The following is a 15,092-nucleotide window of genomic DNA, read 5'->3' on the forward strand; positions in this document are numbered from 1 at the left end:
TTCCTAACAAAGCATTCAGCACACAATCAAAGATAACCAGACATATGAAGGGGCAAGACACAATGAGTGAAAATGAATAGGAAGAAAAGACAGTGGAGACAACCCCACAGGGACTCTACTTATTTGATTATGAAAGGATTAAGACATACAGGGCTTCTGAGACACTTGCAATGTGCTGTTGTTTGCCTGGGAGGTGATTACATGAGTGTTTGGTCCATCTTCTGAGACTGGAAAAACTCAAACTCAAGCCATGTTTTTCCTCTGCTCTCACAGTTATCAAGACCAAAGACTTCTGTGATCAAATGTGTGGAGATTTCTTCCCACCAAAAAGCAAGCAATGGATTCTGCAGAATAGATTCATTTCTATTCTGACACTACTTACCTGGAGATAGCATCAGATCCCACGGGTTGAGGGCTCAGCCCCTAAGACTGTCCTCCACCTCCCACCTTCATTTGCCAATTGCAGGCTCTGGTTGTTTTACCCGTGCTTTTGTCTAATTGGTTATAAATTAGGGATCCTTCCTCTTTGGGCTCAATTAATTTGGTAGAGCAGCTCACAGAACTCAGGAAAACACTTGCTTACATTTACCAGTTATAAACGCTATTAGAAAGGATACAGATGAAGAGATGCATAACGCAAGGCACATGGGAAGGGGCACAGAGCTTCCATGCCTTCTCTGGGCCTGCCACCTTCCAGGAACCCTCCATGTGTTAAGCTATCCAGAAGCTCTCCAAACCCTTTTCTTTTGGGTTTTTATGGAGGTTTCATTATGTAGACATGGTCAATTAATCCATTGACCATTGGTGATCAATCCAGCCATCAACCCTTCTAAGCCCTTCTCTAAAGGTTGAGGGGTGGGGCTGATAACCCCAACTCTCTAATTGTGCCTTGGTCTTTCAGGTGATCAGTCCTCTTCCTAATGCTACCTGGGCTGCCAGCCATCAGTCAACTTATTAGCATACAAAAAGAATCAGTTTGGGAGAGTCTAAGGATTTTAGGAGTTGTATGTCAGGTATAGGATCAAAGACCAAATATATATTTTACAGTATCATACATCTGAATCCATTTAACTGTATGCTTATATTTTATGTACTTTTCTGCACATGTGTTATATTCAACAATAGAAAAGGCTTACAAAATTGAAACCAATTCAACATTCCATCAACAGGAGGACTGATCGATTAATTTTGGTGTATTCATACAATAATATATTGTTAAGCTGTTGAGCTGAAAGAACCAGAGCTACATGTATCAATAAGGATAATTTCAAAGATACATTGCAGTGAGTAATTACAAGTTGTAGAAAGATATGCACAATATAACATTACAGAAAGTTAAAAAATGCAAAACAATATTATGTATTGTAATGGAGACATACATATGTAGTTAAAGTGTAAAAACATACATGAAATAATAAGTACCAGATTCAGAATAGTGGCCACTTCAAAGAAGAGAGAAAGGAAGGAAGAAAAGAGAGCACTGTATAGGTAGCTTCAGCTGTTTCTGTGATATTTATTATTTAAAAAGGATGAATCAACTTTCAACCAGGGATTAATATCCAGAATATACAAGGAACTCAAACAACTCAACAGTAAAAAAACAACAGGGCCAGGCGCGGTGGCTCACACCTGTAATCCCAGCACTTTCGGAGGCCGAGGCAGGTGGATCACCTGAGATTGGGAGTTCAAGACCAGTCTGACCAACATGGAGAAACCCCATCTCTACTAAAAATACAAAATTAACTGGGCATGATGGCACATGTCTGTAATCCCAGCTACTCGAGAGGCTGAGGCAGGAGAATTGCTTGTACCCGGGAGGCAGAGGTTGTGGTGAGCTGAGATAGCGCCATTGCACTCCAGCCTGGGCAACGAGTGAAACCCTGTCTAAAAACAAACAAACAAACAACAACAAAAAACATGTAAATAATCCCACTAAATAAATAATCCCTCTAAGTAAACAATCCCACTAAACAGTGGGCAAAGGACCTAAACAGACATTTCTCAAAAGAAGGCATACAAATGGCCAACAGGCATATGAAAAAAAATGCTCAATATCACTAATCATCAGGGAAATGCAAATCAAAACCACAATGAGATATCATCTTACCCCAGTTAGAATGGCTATTATCAAAAGGACAAAAAAATAAGAGATCCTGACGAGGATGTGGAGAAAAGGGAACTCTTGCACCCTGTTGGTAGGAATTTAAATTATGAAGCCACTATCGGAAACAGTATGGATATTTCTCAAAAGACTAAAAAGTACCTGTCCTATGATTCAACGATGTGACTACTTGGTATTTATCCAAATGAAAAGAAATCAGTATATCAAAAGGATATCTGCACTCCCATGTTTATTGCAGCACTGTTCACAATAGCAAAAGTATGGAGTCAACCTAAGTGTCCATCAGTGGACAAATGGATAAAGAAATGTGGTATGTATACATAATGAACTACTATTCAACCATAAAAAATAGCAACAGGGATGGAACTGGAGTTTGTTATGTTAAGTGAAATAAACCAGGCACAGAAAGACAAATATCATATGTTCTCACTCATATGGGGATGCTAAAAAAAATTGATTTCATAGAGGTAGAGTGTGGAAGGACAGCTACCAGAGGCTGGGAAGGGTGTGTGTGGGGAGGATGAAGAGAGTGGTTCATGGGTACAAGCATACAGTTAGATAGAAGAAATGAGTTCTAATGTTCAATAGCAGAGTAGGGTGACCATAGCTAATGACAGTATATTGTACATTTCAAAATACTATAAGTGAGGACTTGAAATGTTCCCAGTGCATAGAAATGATAAATACTCAAGATGATGAATAACCTAAATACTCTAACTTGATCACTACACATTCTGTGCATGCAACAGAATATCACATGTACCCCATAAATATGTACAAATATTATGTATGAATTTAAGAAAGAATGAAAGAAGCTAGGATTCCAAAAATATTATATATGAATTTAAGAAAGAATGAAAGAAGCTAGGATTCCAAAAAAGGATGAATCAAATAAAGCAAAATGATGTGATCTGACAAAGAGGATGGTAGGTGCATACTCTATTCCATTCTCTCCATTTTTCTGGATGCTTGAAATAGTCCATTTCAGAAATAAGTTCCTTGGAGAGGTCACAGAATAAAGAGTTGTATATGTTTCTCTCTAAATCATTTTGTATTGAAAAAATACTTTTCGACTGATTTAATTGCTGCAGTTCTTGGAACCTGTTTCCTGTGAATAAGAACCAAATATTGGGGCATCAATGTTTAAGAGATAGCTTATCTTTTGCTTGTCCATTAAATTATTTGTCCTCAGTGCTTCTGTAAACTCATTATACACACAAAAATGCCTTTTTTTGGTTCTAATTTTATTTCTTGAGGACACTTCACTATGCATTTTTAAATACTGTTTTTTATTTCTGACCCGTGAATCTTTTGGAAGCTCTTTTGACATAGATATACTCTAACTGAATTTCTAAAATCACTTACCTCCTTCTGTTTTGTTTTCTTTAGGAACGAGATAAATTCTACTTGTCTCGTAGTGTTGTTCTAGAACTTCTGCAGGCCCTAAAGCTCAAATCTCCTTTACCAGATACAAACCTTCTTCTGCTCGTTCAGGTAAGCTCATGCCTGATTTGTAAAACTTTTCATGAGATCCATGTATGTTTGGGAAAATTAAGGGAAGTATAGAGTGTATGCATAAAACTAAATATCTTTGCCCACAGATGATAAATAATATATCTTATATGGACCATGATCTAACTAATAGTATGCACCTGACGCTTCCACTGGCTAAAGAAGTCCAAGAAGGAGTATTGACTTTGTTCCTACTGTGGAATTAGTTCTGTGGGGGTTAAAAAGAAGAATAAAACAATATTTTTTGTCCCCAAGAAATGCGTGATCCAGTAGGTTAGAGGGTCAGGTCAGTCACCAGAGCTGAGACAGGTCTACTGAGGCCAGAAGTGGGGGAATAGGCTGAGGTCTGCCTGCAGAGTCAAATGAGTATGAGTGATCCCTGAATCTCTGTGAGCAGAAGTGAAGGAGAGGGTGAGTCAGGCCAGAGACAGTCAAATGGCAGGATGCACTGAATGGTACCCACAGTTGGGGGTAGGTACGCTTCAGCCCTCAGGGGACCACTGAAGCCGAGGACCACTATAAGGCAGGCTTTGGAGAACTGGCAACGATTATGTTTTTGGTTTTAGGGTTTCTGAGGGACTAAAGCCTTCTACCCTGCTGTGTTTAACTCAGCATCTTAGGCAGGCATGCAGGCTTTGATGACCTGAGACAGGCTATGATAGTGCCATGAGAGAAAGAGGTAAACAAAGTCCTAGGGAGAAGTTGAGAGCAGGATGGATCCCACCCCTTATGATGTGAAATCAGAGACTTCATGAAGGAAGTAGCATTTGAGTTGGGTCACAAAGGACTGGAGGGTACAGACAAATGTCTTTGCCTGGGATTAGGGTTCAGCCTAGAGAGGTTGACTGGCTTCAAGCATAGGGGAGGCTTAGGCAGGATGGTGGAGTACATTTAGGGATAATGGCATGAGGATAGGGTTGAGAAAAAGTAGACTGGCTGTGCCAGAGGAATCAGCAGGGGTTCAGGTAACCTGGCATCCTGCCTCTCACCCAAGGGTTGAGGCTAGATTTAGAGACTTGGCCATGAGCTACAGCTGGGATCAGGGTGTCATTCAATGGCCTTTGGGTAAAGTGCCCAGCCATTGCATCACAGCTGTGTCAGCACTTGCTGATGAGCATTAAGACCAGTCCCAGAGTCTGGGCCTACAAGCTGAGGGTTAAATGATTGAAGGAATATGGGAGCTTGGTATCAAGGAACTAGACAGATTTCTCTGAATTGTAAGTACTTATTTGGAGACATGAGAGAGAAGGGAACACTAATGGAGGACCTATTATGTGTTAAGCATTTGATCCTTACAGCCTCGTGCAGCATTGGTTCTGTATTGCATGGGGTGGTTCAGTGGCTTGCCCAAGACCACGGTGCTGGCCTAAGTGACAGGTAGTATCAAGCACCTGATTTCAGTGTGTTAGGGCTCAGAGCCCAGCTCCCTTTGGTATAACACACAGCCTTGACAGGCCCTTTCCATCCCTTACGTGGATTACTGTAACAGCTCTTAGCTTTGTGCACCTCCTTCATCTCTTTCCCCACCAACCCAATCTTCTGGCCTGTGGCTGCCTAGAGGAATTTTGCTGAACTCCGCTTTTCTGATAGAGATCACTCTTGCATCAGAAACCTAGAGTGACCTTGTAAGGTCTGAACTATCCAGGTCTTCCATCATCCGGCCTCATCTGACTCTTCAGCAGTATTTCCCACTACAAATATTTACTGACCACCTATCTTGGGCTGGGTTCTGGGAATATAGAGATGTGACAGGCATATCCTGATAATGTGCCAATTACTCTCCTGAAAGTCTACACAGTGTATAAAACACTATGGAAGAGGAAGTGGCTAACTGAACCTAGGAGATGGAGGAAGGCTTATGAAGCATTATGAGGCCTGACATGGGCCAGGTGCTCTGCAGGGTGCTGGGGAAACAGAAGAATCAGCCATGACCCCTTCCTTGCAGGAGTTTACAATTTAGCAATTGAAGTTGACATGTAAATGAAAAAAAAAATTCCCACATAGTGCAACGGGTACAGTATAGAGATGTGTACTGAGTAAGGAAGTGTTGTTTGCAGAAGAGTTCACATGGACCTTGAAGGATGCACAGAAGTTCAGGAGTTGACCCAGTAGAGAAGATGAGGAACAACTCTTGTCATTTACTGTTGAATATCCACTGCCTGGTCTCCATACTCCCCCTCTAGAGACTACAAATCATTAGGATCAGAAATGAGTTTTTCTCAAAGGCTTGAGATTTAATTAAAAAGTTGGTATACTTTCAATGAATGGTCTTGAGTTGTCTTTGAACGGCTTTCTAGGACACATTGAACTCTCAGTGAGTCAGTGATTGCTGGAAAACGACAGCAATGGATGCAGGGCATGATGTCATCAGAATGAAATGGCTCTTATTATACCAAGATACTGGACATCCCAGGAGGAAGACAAGCAAAGTCACAGCCAGAAAATATCTGTGCTCCTAAGAAGAGACCAACTTTGCATTTCTCTCTGTGGATTGCATTGGCCAGGCCCTTCTGCTCACATAGCAGCAGCAACATTGCCTTTGAGAACAAGCAGTGTTCACACAGACTTTTTTACTTATTTATTTTTAATTAATTTATTTATTTTTGAGACAAGATGTTGCTCTGTCACCCAGGTTGGAACGCAGTGGCATGATCTTAGCTCACTGCAACCTCTGCCTCCCTGGCTCAAGTGATCCTCCTACCTCAGCCTCTGATGTAGCTGGGACTACAGGTGTGGGCCGCCACTCCTGGCCAATTTTTAAAATATTTTTAGTAGAGATGGGGGTTGGCCATGTTGCACAGGCTGGTCTTGAACTCCTGGACTCAAGCTAAGCACTCATCTTCGCCTCTCAAGGTGCTGGGATTACAGGTGTGAACCACTTCTCTTGGCCCAAAAAGATCTTTTTGAAGATTCATGGGATCTACACTGACTTGGAGGAGAGGGCAGGTGAACAGGGCTTAGGGAAATATCCCGGGAGGGATTTAAGGTTAGCAGCCTGACTGTGTCTGGAGGTCACTTGCTTCTGAGAGTGTTGCAGTTGGAGATGTGTCACCTGAAAACCACCTAGACTTCAGGGTACTGAAGGTGCTTTCCTGCGGACGGTGAACAGCATTCCCTTAATTGCCCTTTGTCTTGAGCGGAGCAGATCTGTGTGGCTGATCTTCTTGGGGTCTAGCACTCCATACTGTAACTGCTGGAGATTGGTTTTCAATGAAATACATTAGTCACCTGTAATAAGCACTTGTCACAAGATGCCGAAAGAACACTGACAGTTTAAATTACCCAGTGCTTAAGGAAACCACAAAAACAGTGATTATTGCATCACAGTTAGGTGACTAAATAACAAAAACAAATTAAGAAGAAAGACAGCAAAAAGATACTTCCGAATGTGTTTTATGGGTTTTCATCTGCCATTTCATCTTTTTAAAACAAATGTGTGACTTGTCATTGAAATCATTAGGTTACAAAACATTAAGTTGTAAAATTATTCAGATTGAAGTGGTATTTTGGAGACATTTTCAGATAATGCCCAGGAAAAACAACTTTATGGAAATGTTTCAGTCTTCTCCAACAAAAAATGTTGAGCGTGGTTTGTTCCTGGGTTTCAGCACCAAGGGAAAACAAAATTAAGCCATTTCAAAGTAACAAATCTTTGTTCTATAAACTCTTAAGCAATTTTTATTTCTAATCAGAGAAATAAAAGTGAGGCATACCTTAAAACAGACTAGTTCCCTTTTCTGCCCTGTGGTCCTGCCTAAGTCATGGAGAGAAGTCTTCCATGGGGCCACACATGGTATATTAGTCTGTTCTCATGCTGCTAATAAAGATATACCTGAGACTGGATAATTTATAAAAGAAAGAGGTTTAATTGACTCACAGTTCCACATGGTTGGGGAGGCCTCACAATCACGGTGGAGGTGATTGAGGAGCAAAGTCACATCTTACATGGCAGCAGGCAAAAGAGCTTGTGCAGGGGGAACTCCCATTTATAAAACCATCAGATCTTGTGAGACTTATTCACTACCATGAGAACAGTATGGGGGAAACCACCCTCACCATTCGATTATCTCCACCTGGCCCCTTGACACATGGGGATTATTACAATTCAAGGTGAGATTTGTGTGGGGACATAGCCAAACCATATCAGATGGGATGAGGAGAAACGTTGTTTCTCTTGTGAGTAGTTCTTTTTTTTTGAAATGGAGTCTAGCTCTGTCACCCAGGCTGGAGTGCAATGGTGCAATCTCAGCTCACTGCAATCTCCACCTCCTGGATTCAAGTGATTCTCCTGCCTCAGCCTCCTGAGTAGCTGGGACTACAGGCACGCACGACCATGCCCAGCTAATTTTTGTATTTTTAGTAGAGATGGGGTTTCACCATGTTGGTCAGGCTGGTCTTGAACTCCTGACCTCGTGATCTGCCCGCCTCGGCCTCCCAAAGTGCTGGGATTACAGGCGTGAGCCACTGCGCCTGGCCTAGTGCCTCTTTCTAGGGTTTCTCAGTTGCTTTTTTTCTTGCCCTTGACTGCCTGGGTCCTCCAGGTGTTCTCTGTAGAATAGTGGAAATGACAGCCTGCTCTCTGGAAGCTTCTTTTAGGCCAGAGATCTAGGCTGGAGTCAGAGGAAACCTTTCCCCTTTACCTATGGGCATTGTCAGCTCCTGGCACTTGGACAACCAGGCTTACATCAGGGACAGATGATCTGCCAGGAGCAGACAGTGACTTTCTTTATGTATATTAGTGACCATCATCTGAAGGCCACCCGGTGAGGGTGGGTTTAGTTAACTGAAAATGCAATTTGGAAACATAAAAAAAATCAGTAACCAGAAGGAAAAACTCCCTAGGTGATCCATCACGAATGACACCAGTCCCCATGCTGAAAACAGTCTGTTGCTCCAATGTTGCGTTTCCCATTCATTCTTTCACCCCACAGGGAACTGCTGGTATTTCCTCCACTACTTTTCTAATTAATAACAGTAGATAGATGAGCTCACTAAGATGGAACCATTTCTATTCTTCTCGTAGATAGACCATACCTTTGGGTTACCAAATACTCTGGCAGTAAGAGAGGCCCCTTAAAGAACAAATAGAATGCTTGTCCAAGAAATGTGGGATCACCCAAGTTTTAAACATGTCAAGACAGTAACTGGTACCAACCTGTTTTTTAATTCCTAGAAGTTCTCCCTGGAGGCCTGGCATCATAGGGAATTCCCCAGCCTCCTCTATTGTGGTTGTCTAGCCATGACCACTGTTGTTTACATATAAAGTTTTTTTACATATGAAGTTTACATATATAAAGTTTATGTGTGAATTTACATATGAAGCTGAGTGGCCTTAAATGTCCAGGTGGATTTTTTCTTTTTAAAGAAAAAGAGGCGTGGAGATAGGAAAGAATTTGCTGAATAGAAAAATGTCATTTCAGAGTCCAAATTGTTGATCCCCAGGGCATAGTTCTCCTTTTGCATTTTGGACAGATGCACTAGCACATTATTTTAATTCAGATCTATTGACATTTTTGCTTTTTGTTTCCAATATTTTCTCTTTTGCTGGTTTGCTGTGGATATTTTATGTATAATAGGTTATTATAATTGTTCTCAAGATAGATTAGAGTTTTCATAATAAGTGATAACTCCCACCATAAAGACTGTTTAAGTTCAAATCAGAAAGAATTTCCTTAGCTCCTATTATGTGTCAAGAGTAGATATTCGACCGGGTACGGTGCCTCACACCTGTAATCCCAACACTTTGGGAGGCTGAGGCAGGCGGATCAGGAAGTCAAGAGATCAAGACCATCCTGGCTAACATGGTGAAACCCCGTCTCTACTAAAAATACAAAAATTAGCTGGATGTGGTGGCATCTGCCTGTAGTTCCAGCTACTCGGGAGGCTGAGGCAGGAGAATTGCTTGAGCCCGGGACATGGAGATTGCAGTGAGCCAAGATCGCGCGACTGCACTCCAGCCTGGCGACAGAGCAAGATTCCATCTCAAAAAAAAAAAAAAAAAAAAAAGTAGATATTCTGCTAATTTGCATGTACCACTCCCACTCTGTGGGATATACGTGCATATTGAAGTTATGAGAAATCGTATTGTTGAAGAAAGGTTTTCTTTTAAAGATAGGTTCGTTGTGGGTTGGAGGACAGAGAACTGGTGGAGGAACAGCTGTTGCTTTTAATTCACAGAGTTATCATTGAATGGGGTTATTAATATTAGTTGAGTTAGTAACAATCTGATCACTCTATGAGATGAGAGGTGAAGACACTATTTTGGGTATCATTTCGATAATGAAGTTAGTAATGACATAATAGACATCGTGTTTCTTTTGTATTCATGGGGGAATGCATATTTCAGTGCTCGATTTCCCTCAAAGTACAGAATTCTTCCTTCGACAGCGATCATCATTTCCTTCTCTGATTTTTGTTATATATGATTATATTTTGAGCAGCTCTATAACATCATAATAGATTTTTTTTCAGTTTATGGTTGGCAGCCATGTAAAACAAAGACAGAAAGGTTTATTAAGGTTTTAGTTGTGCATCTGATGTAAAAATATGCTGGATTACAATGCATGGATTAAAAAATAGATGATTTCTGAGGCTTATGCACTTTTATTTCCTTTAATATGCCAGATTCTCTGTGTACCTCCTTTACTTTTAGGGTGATTTTTGATTAGTTCTGACTAGTAAGAGTTCTCATAAATCAGACAGTTGGATCCAACCTCAGATCTTGACTCTGTGTTATTGCTAACCATGCTGAAATGTGCTTACATTATGCTCTACATTGCACTTTGCTGAGTATTGTGGGTGAGAAAGTGATCTGCTGAAGGGAGATACAGACATTTAAAATTTTGCTTCTTCACAAACCTTATCTTAACCTCAAGGGCCCATCCGGGCCATGCAAACATACTTAAGTGGGGTCCAGGACTTTAAACCATCCTTAAAGAGACAGCTGTAAGTGCGCCCCTCACCTCACATAGTAGATATGGCTCTGTCTCCCCTGTGGCCTCTCTCAGCTGTGCAACATCATTTCTGATGTAAAGAACTTCATCAAAATTAATGCTGATGTCCTCACAGAGGTTTTAGAACTCAATTATAAGTTGTTGGTCTTAGACTGAAGACTTAGATAGCTATTTATTATTTATTTATTTACTTACTTATTTATTTGAAGCAGAGTCTCACTCTGCTGCCCAGGCTGGAGTGCAGTGGTGCCATCTTGGCTCACTGCAACCTCTGCCTCTCAGGTTCAAGTGATTCTTCTCCTGCCTCAGCCTCCCAAGTAGCTGAGTTATAGGCATGTGCCACCATACCCGGCTAATTTCCACCTCAGCCTCCCAAAGTGCTGAGATTACAAGCATGAGCCACCACACCTGGCCTAGATAGCTTTTTAAGATGAATTTTATGGGAAAACGTGCAATCTCTACCAGGAAGCTGGGTTGGGAGTGTTCCTTCTGTTCACTGTGTATGTCTATCAAATATTTCAGGTTTTATTTTTTTATGTATAGGTTTTGGCTGGAGTTAAAGGCTTTACATTTTCTGAAACCTGATTTATTTACTTTTCCTTACATTAGAAATAAGCTTAAGTTAGGTGAGCAGACATAGCAAACCTGAATAAGATCATAGAAAACGCTAGGTGTTCCCAGCGTGTTACCAGTTGCCCCCTTCTATGCCAGATTCAGAGTTAATGGCTAAATAGATTCTTCAGTTTTCTGTAACTGTATTTGAGGCAAATGGAAATGACAGAATGTTAATGTGGAGATCTGTATCCACTCCTGTCACACAGCTCTTGGGGACAGCTCTGCTTGTGCCCTCTTGCCCCCACTCAGTTATATACACTTACGTGCTTTCCATGGAGGACACCCCTCCCACACTTGAACACCAGCTCTTGGCCCTGAGCCGGAAGTCTAAGGGTTCCTTGGCCTCAGGAGGCCTTTGGCGTAGAGGTGTACCCAGTTAGCCAAAACCTGCTACCTGTTAATAATGCTTACATTTAAACCCCTGACTAGCCCGATAATATGCTAGTTTCTGTTCCTTTGTTACATGGCTCCTTATCAGGCCTCCTAGAGATTTACTCTGCGACCCTAGTTGTTATTACTTCTCCCCAGTGTGACAGGGACCGAGCCTGCTGACCCATTCCGCTTCCCTGTGCCTTCCAGTATGAGAACGGAATGAATGAGAAGGCAGAGCAACTGGTGCTGAAACTTCTGAACTCTGCACAGCACCAGTTTCAGATCCCAAAGTTGTTAAGGCTACTGGCCAGAGGGCAGGAAATATAAATTAAACAGGAGCTAATTGCTCATAGCAAACTCTACTTCATGGTTAACTTTTTTTCTTAAGACTATTAATAAATAGTTGAGTGCTGCATTAAGTAAGAAACACCTGTTAAAATCTGTAATGAAGCAAATTAAATTGAAATATGGTAAATCCATTCTTGTAATGATCTCAAGTCACAACTGGCTAATGGATTTGCTTTGTAAACTCTCACTGAGCCCCTCTGAGGTGTCCGGCACCAAGCTAGTGCTGGGGTTGAGGTGCATCAAGCCTGTGCTCTTGAAGAGCTCACAGCAGGTTGAGAAATAGACTCATAAGTCACTGCAGTCTGACGTGGTGACTGTTACAATGGAAGTGTGTGAAAAGTCCTCTGGGTGCCCAGGGAAGGAGTGGGGGTCTTTATCTGCACAGATGATACATGTGGATGAATAGGGGCAGGAGGATGAGATGCTGAAAGTCCCCTGTGGGGAAGAAACAGGTAGAATACTCACTCTGAGGTTGATTGTTTTTCTGGATTCTTTCTAAATATATGATACGATAATAGAAATCATGAAACTGTATGAAATGTGCTTACAGTAACTGTCAAGAAGTACTAAACAATAAATAGAATGACTTAACAATAAATCTAACAATGCTGACATCTTTTATTTTTTCCTTGATTGAATGCACCATTTCAGTGCCACTTAACAGTCTGGGTAAAGTAAGACTCTGTGTGTTAATTTTAGTACTGTGATTCTGAGTTTCTGATAGGAATGAACCATCATGATTAGTAAATCTGATCTATCCAAGGCACATCGTTATGAAAATAAACACTAATTAATTTAAGCCAAGTTAATAAAATGATAAATTACTTACTACTGTCCAGATACCCTTAAAAATAATTATCCTTTCACTTTTTTATTAGTTTATTTGTGCAGATGCTGGAACCAAACTAGCTGAGTCAACAATCCTGAGCAAGCAGATGATAGCCTCTGTACCTGGAGTAAGTCCTGACCAAATTCATTGTCTACATACTTATATTTCATAGAATAGTAGTTAAGAATATAGGGTTTAGACTTACATCAGGGTTTGAGGCCTGCCATTTACTAGCTATGTGACTTTTGGAATGTATTTTAACCTATAATTCTTTGATTTGTATCATCTGTCAAATGGGATATAACAGGGTTTAACGTATAGGTTGAGGATTGAATGAGATAATGCATGCAAAGCATATTAGCAAGGAGCCAGGCATAGTAAATGCTATGAAAATGTTATCTATTAAACATAATATTAACAAACATTGCCTATTTTTTGATATTTTAGTTATTTTCTATATTTTTCTATTGTAACTAATACGCAAAGAACATCTTTGTGCTTAAATCTTTGTCCATACTTCAGACCATTTCTTTATAATAGATTTCTGGGAATAGAATGACTAAACTGTGTTTTTTTTTTTTAAGGGTTCTTGACAGTGTAATACAAGGTTCTATGAGACAAAAATCCCAATTCTCAATGACTTATGAAAGTTTATTGTTTGCTCATGTGAAGTTTAAATGGGTATCCTGATTAGTAGGGAAAGGGGGATTTCCACGTGCATACTCGGGAATCAGGTTTCTTCCATTATGTGCAGTACACTGCAGTCAGCTTGATTGTGGTTGGGGAAAGGGAAGAGAATATGGCCCATGGGGTTTTCACAGGCCAAGTCTAAAAGTGTGTGGTTTTTTTCCTACTCACATTCCATTGGCTAGAACTCAGTCACATGACCACACCCAACTGCAAGGGATGATGGGAAATGTGGTCTAGTTGTGGGCCAAGGAAGAAGACAGGCCTGGGGAGTGGCTAGCCAGTCTCTGCTGCATGCTCGCTGTTTCCTTTATTGTTTAATTCTTTAAAACTCAATATTTGCTACCTATGCCATAGCTAAAAAAAAATGTCCCTAATAATAAAAGGGTTATTGAAATCAGTAATTAAAAGACGAACATTCCAACAACAAAAGAAAAGCAACATATAGGTCCCTTTCTGATGACCAATAAACCATTAAAAATAAACCTTTTACTCTGATAGCAATCAATGAATTGTAAGTTAATATGAAGTATAAAAATATTTAAAAATATAAAAATTAAAATTGGCTAGGCAATCAGCAGACTTTTCTCTCAAAAAAAAAAACACACACACTTCATCAGGGCATGAAGGACATATAGGAAGCTGCATATCTTTAATGTATGTGACTTGATGAGTTTGGAAATGATTATACATTCATGAAACCACCACCGTGATCTATGCCATGAACATATCCATCATCTCCAGCAGTTTCTTCCTGCCCTATTTGTTTTTTTGTTTGTTTGTCATTAGCAATAAGAGCACTTTACATAAGATCTACCTTCTTAGGAAATTTCTAAGTATGTAATACAATATTTCTAACTCTAGGGACTCTGCTGCCCAGTAAATCTCTAGGACTTACTCACCTTGCATAATTGAAGCCTTGGACCTTTTGACTAATACCTCCCCATTTTCCCTCCCCAGCAGATCCACCTCACTGATTAGACTTATTGATGGTAAAATGAAACAAGCATTCTTGTAAGCCACTAGTGGTAGTAAAACCAACCTTGCTGGAGGGCGGTTTGACAATCTTCCTTCAGGAATATGTCTGAGAAAATAAATATGCACATGTTTTATATTCAGTATGTTTATTAAAGCATCATTTAAAATAGCAGAACTATGGAAACAAAGTAAATGTCTAACATCATCAGGGTATTGTTTAAATAAAATAAGTTGCATCCGTAAGATAAGACTATTATGTACCTACCAAATCAAAGTTTCAAATAATATTTAATTAATTGGAAAATGCTTATGATGTATTTAATTAAAAAACAAGTTAGAAAAACGTTATCTCAATCTTATAAACATTATATGTATGTGTGTATGTTATATACATTAGAAAAATTTAAAAAAACTTGGAAGGAAATATTAACAGTAGTTTTCCCAGAGGTGGAGGACAGGAATTAGGATTATGGTGATTTCGATTTTAATTTTAGTGATCTGTATTTTCCAAATTTCCTATATTAAACATGTGTTGCTTTTATAATCTAAGAAATGTAACTTTAAAATCAAATATTAGTTTTGAGGAAGAATTAGCTATGATTTGCTTCAATTCATGAGTTTGAGTTTTGAATATTTTCAACTTTTTAATCATTAGTTTTCCTATGAAATAAATGTA

The 15,092-nt window shown here is 40.0% G+C and overlaps 1 protein-coding gene across 1 annotated transcript in view; it reads left to right on the forward strand.

Annotated features, from left to right (window-relative positions):
* The window catches only part of UNC79 (unc-79 homolog, NALCN channel complex subunit), a 279,575-nt gene that overhangs the window by 239,391 nt on the left and 25,092 nt on the right, over nucleotides 1-15,092 (forward strand). Inside the window, exons 44-45 of the mRNA XM_054447451.2 lie at nucleotides 3,512-3,616; nucleotides 12,801-12,878. Of these exons, the coding sequence (XP_054303426.2) occupies nucleotides 3,512-3,616; nucleotides 12,801-12,878 (183 nt within the window). The remainder of the gene's footprint in view (nucleotides 1-3,511; nucleotides 3,617-12,800; nucleotides 12,879-15,092) is intronic.

The sequence above is a fragment of the Pongo pygmaeus genome, chromosome 15 (assembly GCF_028885625.2).
Source record: "Pongo pygmaeus isolate AG05252 chromosome 15, NHGRI_mPonPyg2-v2.0_pri, whole genome shotgun sequence".
Classification (NCBI taxonomy): Eukaryota; Metazoa; Chordata; class Mammalia; order Primates; family Hominidae; genus Pongo; species Pongo pygmaeus.